The sequence below is a fragment of the Mytilus trossulus genome, chromosome 3, assembly GCF_036588685.1.
Source record: "Mytilus trossulus isolate FHL-02 chromosome 3, PNRI_Mtr1.1.1.hap1, whole genome shotgun sequence".
NCBI classification, from domain to species: domain Eukaryota; kingdom Metazoa; phylum Mollusca; class Bivalvia; order Mytilida; family Mytilidae; genus Mytilus; species Mytilus trossulus.
The window spans coordinates 81,418,219-81,436,632 of record NC_086375.1 but is presented as its reverse complement, the minus strand read 5'-3'; the positions used below and the strand labels follow the sequence as shown (position 1 = coordinate 81,436,632).

The window sequence follows — 18,414 nt, the reverse complement described above, 5'->3', positions numbered from 1 at the left end:
TATGCTCGGCTGTATATGACAACGAATAAAACATCAAAATATTGATTAATAAATCGTGAAAGAGACAACTTATTAGAAGATGGCGAGCTACCTTGACCGGCTTGAACGCGAAGGATTACCTTCAATTCACAGAAGTACGCATAGTCATAGTGAAAGAAGAGTTATTTTCGATGACACTTATCGATCCAGATCTCCGAAATGTCGTTCAAATTCACCGACATTGCGTTCAAAATCACCGATATTGCGTTCAAGATCTCCAACAGCTATATCTGATTCACTTATTTCTCCAAGACCACCATCCCCATCTCACAGACATGACAGACGGTCATATACAGAGGTAAATATATTACAACGCGGGTTTGCAAGTTGCATGCTTCAACTGGTTTATGTTTTCTTAAGTAAATAGACCTACTCTTCTTTCAAAATTTGCTTATATCATTCAAGTTATATACACCACGTACAAAAGAAAGTAAATTGGTTTTGTAACATTTAACTGTTATTTTGAGTTGTAAAAATTTAATGATTTATTAATTTTCCTCATTGTCAAGCATGAAAGCCCTTTTCATCACTCAATGTGTCAAGTTATCCTCTTTTTTACCCCCTGCCATATTGGATGGGGTATAAATTTTACCCTTATTCGTACCTGCATATATATATATATGTACGTCCAAAAGTAGGTTTCCGTTTTCTATTAAACTTTAGTTTGCCTCAAACAAATCTTAACTTATGCACAATGCTTATTAGGCCACACCAATTTATTTTCTTGTTCTACAGATTTTTGGACTCCAAAAATTGGGGCGAGCGAGCGATTTGAAAATTTTAATAAAAAAATATTTATTTTGCAAATTTTTGAGGCGAAGCTTAAAAAGCAAAGGCGAGCAATTATAATTTTTTTTTGTAAACCTAAAATAGTAGGTTTTGACTATATTAAAACTTGATTTATCACTTGTACCTTGACATTTCTTTAATTTATGAAGTATTTTTTCCCTGTTCAACAAGAAATAATTGAATAATTAAATCTGGCCTATGTTTGTGTGACTGACAATGAGACAATTCTCCATCACAGTCGAGTCATTGCAATTGGTCACAAAATATTTTTAAGCTCCAAAATTATCATCAAACAATAAATCCTTTACATAGGTATAAGAAGATGTGGTATGAGCGCCAATGAGACAACTCTCCATCCAAGTCACAATTTGTAAATTAAACCATCCAAGTACAGTCTTCAACATGGAGCCTTGATTCATACAGAACAGTGAACTATAAAGGGCCCCAAAAATAACTAGTGTAAAACATGATTCAAACGGGCAAACCAATGGTCAAATCTAAAAAAAAACAAAGAGAAACGAGATATCTCTGGTTGATTATGATAGATGTCTCATTATAAATCATATCATATCTCAATAATCATATAAAGAAAAGAAAACAATATTTTACAATTACTTGGACCTTCAGTGTACATTGTGCATGTTGTATGAGCAATAATTCTGCATTTAACATGAAATTAATCTAACAGCAGTAGCAGTGATCAAATGTTTAAAAAAAAATATGCTGAATATATACATTTACATGTAGCACATGATTTGATACATTTTTGTAAATATACATGTGTACTTACAAAGTGTGACTGACTTTTCATTTGTATTTTGGTTTGGATTTGTTCTAAGTCTTATTTTAGAAGGCACAAAAAATAAATACATGTACATTGTACATGTATGTCAACATCTGCTATATAAATTACCTTGACTTTCTGTTGCAACAGTAAATATAAGAACATACATCTAGGAGACTATGACTGGAACAGCAAACATGTTTAAAATTGATGAAATTGTAACTGTCTTGCATGTCTAGTACTCTACAGTACTAGTACATGTATGTAAAAGTACCAAAAGTACATGTAAGTGTTTCAAATTTATATGTCTTTGTGTTAGTACATGTAACAAATGAAATGACGAATGTTATAATGCTATAGCATCTTCAAAATTAATTTTAAAAATCTGAATAGAGAGAAACTTTATTTTAAACAGTATTGTCTAGAATTCTTTTCTATATATTAAAATATCAACCCTTTGATAAAAATTATATAAATGTATTTTTTGTAGTTACAAAATGTACAAGATCAAGTACGAGTGTTTAAAGAAGAGCTAACAAAGAAAGATGCACTGATACAGCAGTTAGTCAGGTAAATATTTTAGATATAAACATTTTTGGTAAACAAAATTCTTATACTTATAGATTATCGTTGATTATCTCAACGAGATTGATTTTCTCGCTTGAGCTGGTACAGCGAAAGTGAGAAAAGCAATCGAGTTGAGATGAACAATGATAATCTGTTTATCGCTATTTTACCTATGACGACGTTGTCAATTTCAATGTCAATTTCGTTAGCAACGCCACGTGGCCTCCTTAGTTTCTAGCGATAATTTTTCCAGATAATTTTTCCATATCAAGCGAGAAGCATGATATGAAAATTATCACAAAAAAAGATCAAAGGAAAAATGAACAAAATAGCGATAAAGTGTTTTCATCAGTTTTTTTGAAATATCACCATGGGTCTTTGGGATTTGTAATCTTTTCTCTGAAATTATAAAACCACATTTTTTTTGAGAATATATCATTTTGTAAATGTCAGTGATAATTTCTTTTGCTTTTCCACCACTTTGTCTGTCCCACACACTATAATGTAGGGTAAGTTGTTGATGTGATCATGCAATGGCCTAAGACACTGACAGAGCTGCCTTGTTATGCCAAATGTTTGAAAATGGGTCTTTGCTGCTGCATGTCTGCTCAACACTTGGTATTTAGTAAGAAGAGCAGACTTGATCACCATGTTAGTCTAGTACAAAATAAGTTTTATAATTATATCACATCAACATGTTCTTATCCTGATATGTATGCAGTATTTGGTAATGAGTTTTATAACCAATTAATCATCTTTTGCCATTCAGCACTCTATTGAGCACCAGCAAATTTGATCATAAAAAGAATGCAGTGCTTGATGGTTTAGTTTTTGACTCCACACCATGATACATACATTTTTTTGTATTTTACATTTTTTTAGTACAAATGAAAAATCATATCTTTTTTTATATGAATCAGATCCACAATAAAACAATTTTTACACCAAATTACTATGGCAACAAATCACAGTAAATCACAGTTCACAACATTATTATAATGTTGTGAACTGTGATTTGTCGCCATAAGAATTTGGTGTTAAAATTATTTGATTTAAATTGGAAATTCAGCAGGATTTTGAAATAATTTTTAATTAAAAAATGGCCCTCAAGTGTACATCAAGTAATGTTTAATTATCCTGAGGGAAAATACACTGTACAATAAGTACAATATTGCTCATTAAACTCTCTTTTAAAACTGTTTGTAAAATCAAATGTATGGTTTTATTTATAGTATGGAAAATGTTCCAAAATCCAGTTCAGTTCCAATGAGATCTGGAGCTGATAATTACAGGGTGAGTGTTTATGTCATAGCTTTCAAAAGAAACAATATATTTTGACAGTTTTATAAGAATATTTTATTTTTTTGCAGAAAGAGAAAATAAGTGAATGTTTAATATTTAAAAGACATTTCTATGGAAGCCTCCTAATACTGAAATCTCCTTCTTGAGCACTGGCTCCTGACAGGGAGAGGAAATTTCACAAGTTATCTCCCTTTTACTTAGCATTACATGTATTTCAATTAAATTACTCTACTACTTCTGTCTTGGTCTTAAAAAAGGCAGTTGCAGATGAGACATTTATTGTTTGTGCAATGTAGATATACATGAAGAAATAAGAAGATGTTGAGACAACTCTTCACCTGAAAGTGCAAATGAGCAAAACCCATACTGCATAGTCAGCTTTAAAAGACCTACACATACAATACAATAATAAAATGTACCAATATAACATTTTAAACATTTGTATGATATCATATAATCAATATTGATTGACTTTTCTTTCTACTGACCATTTTACTTAAAATATTTACATTATATCTTAAAGACATTTAAAACTGGTTTCATAAAATTAAACACAAATTACTAGTGAAAGGTAAATTAATAAAAACATGTATAACTTTGGGATAAAAAAAACATAGCTACCAAACTTAAATTAAAAAAAAAAATTAAGGAAACAAAAAATACTTCTAGTTGACACTTGTACATGTACTGCACAAACATTAAAATTCAGAGAAGGAAAACTGAAGAAATCAGCTTCCATAAGAAATAATATGTACATTGACTTTGTATTAAGGGGTAATTTAAATGTTTATAAAAGAAAAGTTATTCATGACTTTTTATTAATTCAGATAAAAATGGTTCACTGTTAGATATATTGCAAAATAATAAGTTGATGATGGTGAAGAGCTTTTTTTTTTAGAAAATCACCCTAATCATTTTGAAAATAAATTAAAAAAAAATAAAGTGAAATGAAACAAAATTTTAGAGATGATGGAATAATAATGGTCATGTCTCTCTATTTATATTATAATAATTCTTCCATATTTCAGCTAGAAACTGTTTATCTTGGAGACAGACATGCCGTTGAGTCAGCACGCAGTGAATTAGCATCCCTCTCAGTCAAATATGATAAACTGTGTATAACTGTAAGTAGTTTTTAGTCTTCTCTGATATCACGTGTGTTGTCTTCTCTTTTGTTTATCATTACAAGCTGGAGGAGGCAAAATTACTTGCATGTTTGTTAAATATTTCAAATAAACTCTTTTTTTTATCATAAAAAAATTGTCCAACATTCAAATCTGTTTGCTCTATCGTCACTTTTAGAACTATTGACTATTTCTTGTCAGCCATTTTTTTGTGGTGGAAATCGGAAAGTATTACATCCTCCGTCAGTCTGTCAGTTAAGGTTGCAGTGGAACCACCTGTCAAGGGGGGGGGGTTACACTATTTAATTAGACCACTCAGGCCCCCTTTGTAAATGAAAATGCCCTTTACTAATACTAGTGTGGTATGCAACAGCCATTCTTAGGTTATCTAAAGTGTGTGATTAAAAAATGAAGTTTTCAGTTTTCAAGAATATAATTTCTGTATGTGCCAGTTTTAAAAAATATCACTAAATTAAATTTTGATTCAATTATCATAAATAATTTTTTTTCATCAGTATTGATAAAAAGGATATTGAGTTTATCCTAGAAATTGTTAAAAGTTCTGAACTGATTATTATTTCAGGTGAAAAGTATGGAACGGGAAATGGAAGAAAAAGATGTTCATATCAGGGAATTAAAAACTCTTTATGATACCAGTAAAGAGAACGAATCTAGACTTACTTCCCTATTAGAGTCTCATAAACAACAAATTATAGAACTAGAAAGTCGTACAGGGTCATTTCAGTCAGCTGTAGGCCGTAGTGAATTCACTGTCTCAACTCTTCAGGAACAAAATCGTCAGAATGCTGATAAAATAGTAGAACTAGAAGCCAGAATAAGGTGGGATTTAATTTTAGTATAAGCATCAATAGAAAAAATAAATTCAGCATCCTCTGCCAGAATTATGTCAGTGAGGCTTTGCAATTGTGTTTAACACTTTAATAAAGAATGCAGCCTTTTTAGGGGACAACTTGACATTTTTATGCCCCACCTACAATAGTAGTTCATAAATAAAATGAGAGTTAGTAAACCCCAGCTTCCATGCTGTCTTCACTTACATGTAGATGCATCCCCTATGACTTATCATCATGCAAGAAAACACTATTATGTAAAGCATCTTATAAAAGTGGACTTACAGTGGTACCAATCACATTGACTAATTTGTTCGTTTTATTTTCCTAAAAATTTGACAAAATATTGATTTTGACCCTTTGACGAAGATATAAACATTTCAAAAAATTTGAACAAATCACTTAATCAGAAAATGTTCATTGGTTACATGTATATAACAGTTTGACAAATACTAATTTTGATCATTGAAAAGCTCTATATTTCCCAAACAATAGAATGTGATTAAAATGTTCACCGAATTTTTATAGAGTTATCTCCCTGTAGTGTTATGTGTATATACATGTATTTCCTTAACAGTTAACACTAGATTTATTAACTTGAAATATTTTTACTAATAAATCTTGTTCTTCACTGTTAATATATTCTGGAACCTTTTCTATCAACAGAGAACTTTTGGAAAGCAGAGAAGGAGCAGATTTCAGGTGTTCACAAGTAGACAGGAAATATAGTGAACTTATGAGACAGATTTCCAGTGTTTTGAGAATTGAAGAATTTTCTTTTGAAAGTCTTTCTGTAGATGACATTTCTCGAGGTGTAAGTAGTTTAATAACAAAAGACATTTAACTTGTAAAACAATTCAAGATTTGAGATAGGTCTGCTTGGATATTTTTTCAGACAGACTGAGATTGTGTTCAATATTCAGACTATATGTCGTCATGAAAATTAATAAGCATATCATACCAACGTAAAAGGTGTTTATTATCTGCTATTAATATTGATCAAACACAGACAATCATTATAATTATGATCAAGATCATTTTAGATCCTTTATTATAAAACTATAATGAACTTACACTCAAAATTCCGCCTACCAATAATTGAATTATTAAATAAAACAATAATCCTGAAGATTTGCCCACCTTTATTAAGTGTTTTAATATTGCAGGTTACAGATCTAGTTCAAGAGAATGCAGTGCTGAAGGGTAAACTTGTAACATTAAAAGAAGCACTGAACAGTACAGAACTAGAAACCAAAGCTAGCAGGGAGACCATAATGAGGCTGGTGTCTGAAGTGGGTAAAGAGCAGAAAGTAGCCACTAGATATACCTCAGATCTGGAGAGACTTCGAGTGGTAAATTATTTTAAAATACTTAAAATTTACAAATGTTTTCTTGTTTATAATCAATAGAATATCATATGTAATGCTTCTAGATACATGTAGTTCAGTTTAATGTAGTACATATATACTCTGTATTTAGAAAGCTAAATAATATTAAGATAAGCTTAAGGGATTTTTAAATATTTGATTTTTTTTAAAATGGTTAATATACATGTACATGTATAGAGAAGTTAAGATAATTTCAAATTATTTGTTTTAAATTACTGGAGGGAAAAATTAAACGAGCTTGAGTGAAATGAAAATAATAAACTGTTTAAAGGCCATTTCATAAGCATGTGTCATGTTTACTGAAATTAATATCATGTATTTACAATTCAAGGCATTCTTTCAAAATCATATTTGGATCTTTAATCTTTTTTGTCATATTAAAGTGTTACCTGTTGAAATTTATTCCTGAAATATGTTATGACGGATATAGGAAGATGTGGTATGAGTGCCAATGAGACAACTCTCCATCCAAATAATGGTCAATGTACGGCCTTCAACACAGAGCCTTGGTTCACACCGAACAACAAGCTATAATGTGCCCAAAATTTCTAGTGTAAAACCATTCAAACAGGAAAACCAACGGTCTAATCTATATAGAAAAATGAGAAACGAGAAACGTGTATAAATTACATAAACAAGCGACAACTTCTGTACATCAGATTCCTGACTTAGGACAGGTGCAAATGTACACTGAAATTAGTATTATACTTTAAAATAAGAATGAATTGATTCAAACAAAAAATCCTGGTATTAATAAATGTTTAATTACTTGTCTCCTCTATGTAGGAAAGAGATGAGGCAGTTGACATCAGAAGGAGTCTGGAGAGGGAGGTAGATGTTATCAAGGAACGTTTGGTGGCTGCAGAGAGAGCTGCAAGTGCCAACAGATCTGAAATAGAAATGAGAGAAGAGAGGATGAATAGAAAAGAAAGAGAATTGAGATCTAACATTCATGACATCCAGTCAGCTAAGAGTTCAGTCAGACTGTTTATGGAACAAATAGCCACTTTGTTAAGTGAAGTGGATGATTCTGTGTTAGAATGGTCTGAAGAATCTATCAAATCTAGAGTTGCTAGTTTAAGATCTAGAAACAAAGAAATGGTTTCGGTATGTTTTATTTTAATTTGCTAGAGGGATAAATATATTTTGAATTGCACATTCCTTATTTTTTTTTGATTGTACTTACCAGTGAATCTCTCTATTTTATACATGTATTTGGAATAGTGTACATTTTGTATTATAATAAATGCCTTTTACTACTTAATGAATGATATTTAAGGATATTTATCAAAATAGTGTGGTAAAGCCATGTTTACTTACTTTTTGTACTCATTATCCCCCCCCCCCCCCCCCCAGATGGTTTGTCTTTTACATTTAACAAAACACCTGCATAATCTGTGTTTCTGCCTGCTAAAAAATATCAATTCAAATAACTGTTTTCAGATTTATATAGATGTATAGCTTTATGGCCTTATTTGGATTATTTAAGGCCTTTACAAGAGAAAATTGATAGATTTGATAATTTTAAAGATTGATGCATTATCAAATTATTTATTCTAGGTAATTGAGTCATTAGAGGAACGGGTCAGAGCTCTTACAGAACAGCTAGAATCACAATATGAATTACATAAAAGTTCTGCAGCTAGAGCCAGAAAGGCTGAATCAGAGGTCGCTGAATTATTTGAAAAACTACGCAGTGCTGAAGGTGAACTATCAGCTGGTGATGTCTTGAGAGATGGGTTCAGGTCCGATAAGGAAAAGGTAAGGCAATTTGTAATTCTGTATCATCATATGACTTGACATGAAACTGGCATGTACATGTATGAATAAGTTTTTTAAATTTTAATTTTAAAAACAATTGATATGATTTAGTAATATTTAATTAGTATCGTGAATTTTTAAGATTTAGAATATTTCATGCAAACCTATTTTAATACAAATTAAATTCTTACAAACTGTTGCGATTATCGTTGATACAAATGTATTATAAGCCAACAAAGGGCAATATAGTAAAATGTTATCTCTGAAAAGGCTAAAATTTAAATTATTTGGTAAAAAAAATACTTCCATATTACTAAACAATTTCTTTAAAGTTTACATTTACTTGTCAAACTGTATACAAACCTCTATAGCTTGAGAATAACTGCTTAATATTTAATATTGGTCTTAAATTTGATACCAGTAATTTTTACAGTATTAAAATGAAATTTGTGCCACCTTAATTATATAAATTTTAAGAAACTAGTCCAGTTTTCCAACCACAGTTTTAACCTCAAAAATTATATTCATCTTATCGAAAAATATAGTGACATATATATTTTTCAGTTAAAAAACTAGTCTTCCTTCTTTATGTTAAAAGAAAATGAATTATTCAGGCAAATATGATTTTTTTTTAAAGCATCTCCACCTAAGTAGAATGTTAAAGCTTTCTCATCTTGTACAATTATATCATTGTACCTAATTATAAACAGTAATTATTTTGTTTATTTTACAGTACATGAGAATGCTCCAGAGACTTGGTCAGTCACTAAAAATGGACAAAATTTCCTCCGATTTAGGATTTGATTTGACCATTGACGCTATTATATCAAGGGCTGAACAACTGGTCAAAATGGAAGCTGATACTATTGCAGACAAATCTACACACATCTATAACTTACAAAGAAAGGTTAAGTCCTTGAAAGAGCAACTGGAAAGCAAAGACCTTCACCTTGATTTAATGAGGAAGAAAATGACAGGCATGGAGGAGAAATTGTTAGGAAAACATGTCATTGAAAAGGAAAGAGATTCAGAAAGCTACAGAAATCGTAAATTAGAGAAACTAGTTGAAAAATACAAGATGCAATTACAAGATGCTTCTCAAGAAATCATAAATCTCAAAGCTCAACTGTTGGGATCCAGTGATATCAAGGTAAGATTATTAAATTAAGTATTTTCATGCAAATTGTCTTTTCATAGGTGGATCCCAGGGGGCTCTGCGGGGCATGAGACCCCCCTTTTGTGGGGAAAATGTGGTTGATCATATTAGGAATCACTGAAGCATGACTGGAGCAGAAAATGTCAGTCAGTGACACACCTCCCCCCCCCCCCCCCCCCTTTTGGATTCATGACTGCTTTTGTTGGACTTTGATGGTACCATTAAGTGTTTGGGTAACTAGAATATACATTTATTAACATTTTGCTTTACAATTATATATGCCTTGGTTCTTTTACACTGTTTTATTTTAAAACAAATAGGGGTCATCTTTTTAATCAGAAGAATGCAGTACATACATTTTATATAATTGACAAACGAAAATTATGTCAGTACTAACTCCCCCTAAAATTTAATATTAGCTATATATATTGTATTGTTAGGAAGCTGTATCGTAGAATTTTTCTACAAAATAATTTCAGTATCTTTTTTTGACATAAAGGTAATAGCTGGTATCTTTTTATGAAACTGATCTGACATTCATGTTAGATATAGGAAGATGTGGTGTGAGTGCCAATGAGACAACTCTCCATCCAAATAACAATTTAAAAAAGTTAACCATTGTAGGTCAATGTATGGCCTTCAACATGGAGCCTTGGCTCACACAGAACAACAAGCTTTAACGGGCCCCAAAAATTACTAGTGTTAAACCATTCAAATCGGAAAACCAACAGTCTAATCTATATAAAAAAAACAAGAAACACGTATAAATTACATAAACAAACAATGTTAATATTTATTTATTTTATTCAGATGAGAACAATGGAACAAAGACAAGAAATTGATGAATTAGTTAAGCAGGTAGAAGAACTAGAAGAATTGAGGAAGAGACAGGCCAGAAAGATTGGTGCTCTCAAAAATGAACATAATTCCTACGAATCATCTTCCAGGGAAAAGAATGTTGTTGCTGACAATGCTGTTCAAGCTCTTTCAAGTGAACTCAGAACAACAAAGAATTCCCTACAGACAACACACAATAGAGAGAAACAAGTAAGTGTTATAACTTCTATTTATTCAAAGAATTCCCTACAGACAACACACAATAGAGAGAAACAAGTAAGTGTTATAACTTCTATTTATAATGACGTTATTTGGACCTTGTGTGAAGCGAAGAAATTATTCCAGGTTTTTGTTCTCCATAAATTTTAAGAAATCAGATGCAGCACCTAATAGTAACTTCAAGTTGTCTCATTACTGCTTTTGTAGAGATTACTTCATATTTCATTTATAACATTTATTTGTCTGTCATTTTACAATTAAGAAAGTATTTTAACCAGATATGTTTTATTTTAATTACAGCTCCTAGACTTCAGAAATGTCATTTGTAGGATGTTGGGTCTTGACATTAACACACTTGCAATTCCTGATTATGAAATCATCTCACGGTTAGAAAAACTTATCCAAGCACATCATACCCATGCATTCACAACCATGAGTATGGAGGAGGCATTAGCAGACATGGAAGATGGGTTTGTCAGTGGTTATGAGGACTACAGACAAACTGTTAATACTTCAAACCAGAACCAAACAATACAGAGATCAAGAGAGAGAGCAAGACGCAAGGCTGCAAGAGCTCGTGCACGATCAGCTTCCCCAGTCAGAAGAGACCATAGAGTTTATTGAATTCTTTAGACATTGTAGTAGATGAATGGACTTAAACTGTAGATCTTCCCTGTGTTAGTCAGTCAAAAATCAGGAAAAAAAGAGAAAAAAAAATAATATGTACACTTTGCTAAATGCATTTATACCCAATCATGAAAAAATGTGCTGTTTGCTAATAACAAGATTATACTACCAAGAGGGTATAATCAAAAGGGGTAAATGTTTAGTACAAAAGAATAGAATAGACAGAAAATTAGGGAAAATAAAAAGTCATTTTTGTCAACATTTTGAACAGATTTTTTAATGCTTGTGTGGTCAAAAAGTTATTCCATGAAATCTTTGGCCCTTTTCACAAAAATCATATGACTAAAAATTGGATGTTAATGAGTGAAATGTTTATGGCTCAAATAATTATTACCCCAAAAAAATGTGAAATTGATTACAGAATCTCATTTGTGAAGTGCTCATGATTAAAATTGATGTATATGTAGTCAATATTTAAGCTTAATTTGCTTTAACAGTGGTAAATTTTACTCTTTTTAGGTGCCAAATTTTTAACAGCTTTAGTTAATGTACTATATACCAATATTTTAAAGGAACATTACTTTTTTATAAGTACTTTTTAAAATATTGCTCAGAATGTTATCAAAATTGGCAACATCCATGATTTTATTATTGTTATTTATATCAGTAAACTTATTGTTATTTTTATATGTTGACATTTTAGTTAGTTTTTATATTATGTATGATTTTATATTTCATTTAGACAGTCTTATACAAATTCTTTCATGTATTTTACAAGATACCCTTTTTTCAGTAAAATAATCAAAATTACCTGTTAGATACTGTTCATAACTTTTTGGATTGAATGATTCCAGAGTGGACTTTAGGTTACATAAAAGAGATAAAGAAATTGTCTAGAATGACTTTGCATCAAATTATGTGCAATTTATAGGTAAAATAGAGTAAAGATTTAAACTACAAGTAGATACTTAATATATATAAAATACTTAAAAGGTGGAGGAATTTATATATAAAAGGAGACACATTTTCTTTGATAGCTTTAAACTGACTGATTATTCTTTTTATCATATACATAATCAAAATGATTCATTTGCAATTTTGTTACACTAAAAAGTTGGAAACAACCTTGTTTTTGGGGCCAGATTTTACATATGAATTGACCAAGTAAATTCATCAGAAGGATGGAAGTGCCCCTGGCTTTTTGAACATTGATTATAGACATTGATTTTGATAATGAAAAATCAATTATCATTTTTTTTAACAACTTAGCAAAAGCATTTTGTTCTGTTTGAGTCCAAAAACATCATCATAAATATCTAATCAGCAATTCTTTACTCCGACATTCCAAAATTTAAAGAGTTATATAGCAATAGTTATAATGTTTAATGTAGACCAAATAAATTTAGTAAAAATTAACAGTGTTTATTTCAACATTTAGAATCTATGGCAGTTTATTTTTACATTCCTGAGTAGTTGCTGTTGTAAGCAATATTTTCATACTTTAATCAAAATGTTCTAGGACATCTGCTCATATCCCCTTTTAATGTTTTTTTTTGTGTATTTAAATGTTCTCTGTAATGAATAGTAAGTCTTGTAGGGCAGCAATTATTGAAGACTGGATACCGGTTCATTTCATAAAATATTTACCTGATAGAATTTTAAATAACTGGAGTTATTGCCCTTTATCCAACAAACAACATTCCAGTTCAGGGAAATGAAAGGTGCATTTGTAGTAAATGTTTTATTCTGTGATATTGTTATTTAAATGTTTATTCGTAGGTCCTTTATTATTATTATTTGTACATATTCCTTCATGTTTACATCTCTTACTGTCATTAAATAACTGCCATTTTATAATTTGTCTTTTTTTGTTAGTTTCAAACTACATGTATAGTGACCCTTTTACCCACACGTTAAATAGACTTATATTTCAGAGTAATTCCTTTATTCAAGCTCACAAAATGAGACAAGATAAGAGAACAACAAAAATTCAATGATAAAGGATTGCTAGATTTTCATCTGTCATACTATTAGTGTCTGTAATGGCAGTCTGAAATGAAGTCCTGTAAAAACAAAATATAATATGACCAAAAGACAAACAATGCAAACTTGATTTTTGCAATTGCTTTTAGAACTATTGAGTCAACCAACAATATTGGTAGATTGAGGTAACTTCTTATTAAATTGATGGAATGATTACCAATGAATTCTATGTAGGTACACAGATCACATCTTGCATTGATTGGGGTCCTAGCAATATTATGAATGAATGTTGAAATATCAAATATCTATGGAATTACTATGTTTTGAGTCAATCTGGATATGAAACTGAAAGGAAACGCAGTGAACATTTTTGAATTTGTACACACATTCCGTACTTGGTCTTCATAATATTGAAGAGATCTTTTTTTATAGTAAAATCATTAGCTTTTGCAGCTTTCACCAAGCACAAGCACAGCTTATTGCTGCTACCAAATTATTATTCCAACAACACATTGAGTCATAATTACACTAACATTCTTGCAATAAAATAAAGCCCTTTAGGTTGGAAGCCAACTGACCCATGATGCTCCATTTCTGTGATGCATACATTTCTATGAAACTAGAAAATAGTTATAGTATATACACCTGTTTACATGTGGTCTGTGGTCTATATGCCTAGTGGTTGTAATCCTCACATATTTAAATACTACTGAAATCAACACATCAGTCATATCTTTACAATGCATATGTTTATAAGGTTATATTTCTGAGGTGTCAGTCTACCAGCCTCTATATGTGCATCCCATGTATTTGATGTATAGAACTATTGTTTAATATTATAACCACAGAAACATTCTTCTGGATATTTTGGTATAATTTTAATCTGTCATTGGTGAGTTTTATTGTAAACACATTTGCTACAGGTAAAATTGATTTATAGCATGTGTTGCTGTTCCTCATTGATCTCATGAGGAATACCAGTAGTGGATCAGGAACTACTTGGCCTTCTTTTTAATATGGTACAGTTTGCTCAATTTTGTTTCCATGTTCTGTTTTTGCACTGTTGAAGTTACATTTATTTGTCTCACTTTTGCATCCCATTTATATTATCTGCCCTCCAATCATTTTTTTACCTAACCTTGGTGCTGTCTGTCTTTCTTGTGTGGTTTTAATCATGTCCCATTTGTTTTTTATCACCTCCAATAAGTTTACTCTTACCTTGGTGTTGTCTTTTTTGTGTGGTTTTGATCATGTCCCATTCGTATTTCATCCCCTCCAATCATTTTACTCTTACCTTGGTATTGTCTTTCTTGTGTTGGTTTTGATTATGTCCCATTTGTTTTTTATCACCTCCAATAATTTTACTATTACCTTGGTGTTGTCTTTTTTGTGTGGTTTTGATCATGTCCCATTCGTATTCCATCCCCTCCAATCATTTTACTCTTACCTTGGTATTGTCTTTCTTGTGTTTGTTTTGATTATGTCCCATTCGTATTTCATCCCCTCCAATCATTTTACTCTTACCTTGGTATTGTCTTTCTTGTGTTGGTTTTGATTATGTCCTATTAGTATTTTATCACCTCCAATCATTTTACTCTTACCTTGGTATTGTCTTTCTTGTGTTGGTTTTGATTATGTCCTATTTGTATTTTATCACCTCCAATAATTTTACTCTTACCTTTGTGTTGTCTTTCTTGTATTGGTTTTGATCATGTCCTATTTGTATTTTATCACCTCCAATAATTATACTATTACCTTGGTGTTGTCTTTCTTGTATTGGTTTTGATTATGACCCATTTGTATTTTATCACCTCCAATCATATACTCTTACCTTGGTGTTGTCTTTTTTGTATTGGTTTTGATCATGTCCCATTTGTATTTTATCACCTCCAATAATTTTACTCTTACCTTTGTGTTGTCTTTCTTGTATTGGTTTTGATCATGTCCTATTTGTACTTTATCACCTCCAATAATTTTACTCTTACCTTGGTGTTGTCTTTCTTGTGTGGTTTTAATTATGACCCATTTGTATCATCTCCCCTCCAAACCTTACATTGGTGCTGTCTGTCTTTCTTGTGTGGTTTTGATTATGACCCATTTGTATTTTATCACCTCTAATAATTTTACTATTACCTTGGTGTTGTCTTTCTTGTATTGGTTTTGATAATGACCCATCCGTATTTTATCACCTCCAATCATTCTACTCTTACCTTAGTGCTGTATTTCTTATGTGGTTTTGATTATGACCCATTTGTATTTTATCATCTCCAATCATTTTACTTTTACCTTTGTGCTGTCTTTCTTGTGTGGTTTTAATCATGTCCCATTTATATTTTCTCCCCTAGCGTTTTTGCCCTTCATATTTATTATTGCGAAATTGAAAAGAAAAATATTTCGCTTTTTAACGTTTTGACTTCGCATGTTCGGGCTCCGCATGTTCGGGCTCCGCGTTTTCGACATAGCGATTTCGCTATATTTCATATATAGAAAATGACGGGCGAAATAGCCTTGACAGGCCACCATAGGATCAATTAAAAAAGAAATTGTTTATTTATAGGAACGGAAATGTCAAAATCCAATCAAGGATCACTTTGCGCTTCTAACAGATCTACAACTCAACAACGATATTCTTTAGCTAAAATCGAACTGGATCTTCCGAATTTAATTACAGTATATCTAGATTTTAACAAAATTTCGTCAAAGTATTTTCAATTAATTGTACGGACACTCTTTGGCAGTCGCTCTTCCGGCTTACTAGCCGATATTTTCCTTTGAAAATCCGGTTAAAAAGGGCAATAGTAAATAATTGTGATTAAGGGACAGCAATTTTTTGACGTCAAACGACTCCATATGAGCTAACATGGGCTGTCCCGTAGTCCAAGTAAGTCCACAAAATGATCGTCAGACGTCACAAATTTCAGAATAGACGGAAGACAGACGCAAATTGATGACAATCTTGAGCTCACACTGTCCCTTAGTTAAAAACGGAGTATATGACCTTTTTAAAATTCAAATTAGTTGAAGAACAACTGGCATTAATTGAAAGAAATGGAATTGTGTTATTTTTGTTGAGCCTTCGTCTTATGTCGAAAAAGCTTTTTGAAATTTTAATTACTTTCTTAAACTGTCCTGGATTTTATGATCATAAGATAGTATCCAAAAGTAAATTATGTAAAATTAATATTCCATTTTTTCTGTATTTTTGTCGAGCCTGCAACTTTTGTTGCAGAAAGCTCGACATAGGGATAGTGATGCGGCGGCTGTTGCGGCGGCGCGGCGGCGGCGTTAGCTAACTTCTTAAAAGGTTTATATTTTAGAAGGTAAAATACCTGGGTGCTTCATACTTTGTATATAGATGCATCATGTTACGAAGTTTCCGTCAGTCATATGTCCAATATCCTCGACCTAATTTTCATGCTTCAGTGACCACTTGAAAAAAAAGTTCAGAATTTTTTGTTATGTTGTATTCTCTCTTATTATAAGTAATAGGATAACTATATTTGGTATGTGCGTATGTGCGTACCTTGCAAGATCCTCATGCCCATCAGACAGGTTTCACTTGACATTGACCTCATTTCATGGATCAGTGAACAAGGTTAAGTTTTGGTGGTCAAGTCCATATCTCAGATACTATAAGCAAGAGGGCTAGTATATTTGGTGTATGGAAGGACTGTAAGGTGTGCATGTCCAACTGGCAGGTGTCATCTGACCTTGACCTCATTTTAATGGTTCAGTGGTAATAGTTTAGTTTTTGTGTTTTGGTCTGTTTTTCTCATACTTTATGCAATAGGTCTACTACATTTGTTATATGGAATGATTGTAAGGTGAACATGTCTAGCGGGCACATGTCATCCGACCTTGATCTCATTTTTATGGTTCAGTGGTCAAAGTTAAGTTTATACGTTTTGGTCTTTTTATCTAATATTATATGCCAAAGATCAACTATATTTGGTGTATGGAAATATATTATGATCTATATGTCAGTCCCGCAGGTTTTATTTGACCATGACCTCAATTTCACGGATCATTGCACAGTGTTAAGTTTTTGTGTTTTGGTCTATTTTTTTTAAGCTATAAGTAATAGGTCAACTATATTTGTTGTATTGAAGCATTGTTAGCTGTACATGTCTGTCTGGCATGGTTCATCTAACCTTGACCTCATTTTCATAGTTCATTGGTCTTTGTTTAGCTATCTTGGTTAATGTTAAGTTTATGTGACAGTTGTAATAAAGCTTTATATTTAGGACTATCAACATATTAACAATTATTAGTAAAGAAGGCGAGACATTTCAGTGTGTGCACTCTTGTACTTATAAATGGACTTAGTTTTTCTTCCAAGAAACATTACATTCACTCTGGTTAAAGTTTTTTTTAAATTTTTTAAATAAAATAACTTTCTTAAACTATCCTGAAATTCTACCAAACTTGACCAGAAGCTTGTTTATGATCATAAGATAGTATCCAGAAGAAAATTTGTAAAAAATAAATACCTTTTTTCCGTATTTTACTTATAAATGGACTTAGTTTTTCTTCCAGGAAACATAACATTCACTCTGTGGTTAAAGTTTTCTTAATTTCATTCTTATAAAACTATAAGATTAATAATTTTATTATTTTGTTTCCTCATTTTTGTTGAGCCTGCGATTAACAGCAGAAGTAGGCGAGACACTAGATTCCGCATCTATTATGATGCACATACCTTCAATACATCAATTCATCTCTATATCGTATATTTCATTACTATAATACTGGATGTATAAAATATACAAAGCCTTTCCATATTCGGATGCAGCTTTTACATACTCTAGTTGCTGACAATAGCTCTCTTCTCATCTTATCTACTGTACACATTCTAATGTAGCGGACAGAAAACATGGAATTTGAGTCTAGAAGGGACTAGATAATTTTAAATTTTAAGTATCTACGTTTCAATTTGTTTAAACTTTGCATTGCTGTTAGAGGAACCATTTGAAACAACATTGAAAAT

General features: G+C 31.4%; 1 protein-coding gene across 1 annotated transcript; it reads left to right on the top strand.

Annotated features, from left to right (window-relative positions):
• The first annotated feature begins 50 nt into the window (after positions 1-50).
• Positions 51-13,301, top strand: LOC134712606 (coiled-coil domain-containing protein 170-like). Its single transcript, XM_063574328.1, has 12 exons — positions 51-337; positions 2,103-2,182; positions 3,412-3,472; positions 4,510-4,605; positions 5,189-5,445; positions 6,123-6,270; positions 6,623-6,808; positions 7,631-7,951; positions 8,405-8,605; positions 9,339-9,755; positions 10,572-10,808; positions 11,118-13,301. The coding sequence occupies exons 1-12, from the start codon at positions 80-82 to the stop codon at positions 11,439-11,441; spliced, it is 2,586 nt and encodes an 861-aa protein (XP_063430398.1). The 5' UTR covers positions 51-79; the 3' UTR covers positions 11,442-13,301.
• The last annotated feature ends 5,113 nt before the right edge of the window (positions 13,302-18,414 follow it).

Bases quoted from the DNA above. Each gene is read 5' to 3' on its own strand.
- LOC134712606 (XM_063574328.1), top strand. From the start codon at position 80: ATGGCGAGCTACCTTGACCGGCTTGAACGCGAAGGATTACCTTCAATT. The intron at 2,183-3,411 runs GTAAATATTTTA...TTTTATTTATAG, and splicing joins CTGATACAGCAGTTAGTCAG to TATGGAAAATGTTCCAAAAT. The intron at 6,809-7,630 runs GTAAATTATTTT...TCCTCTATGTAG, and splicing joins ATCTGGAGAGACTTCGAGTG to GAAAGAGATGAGGCAGTTGA.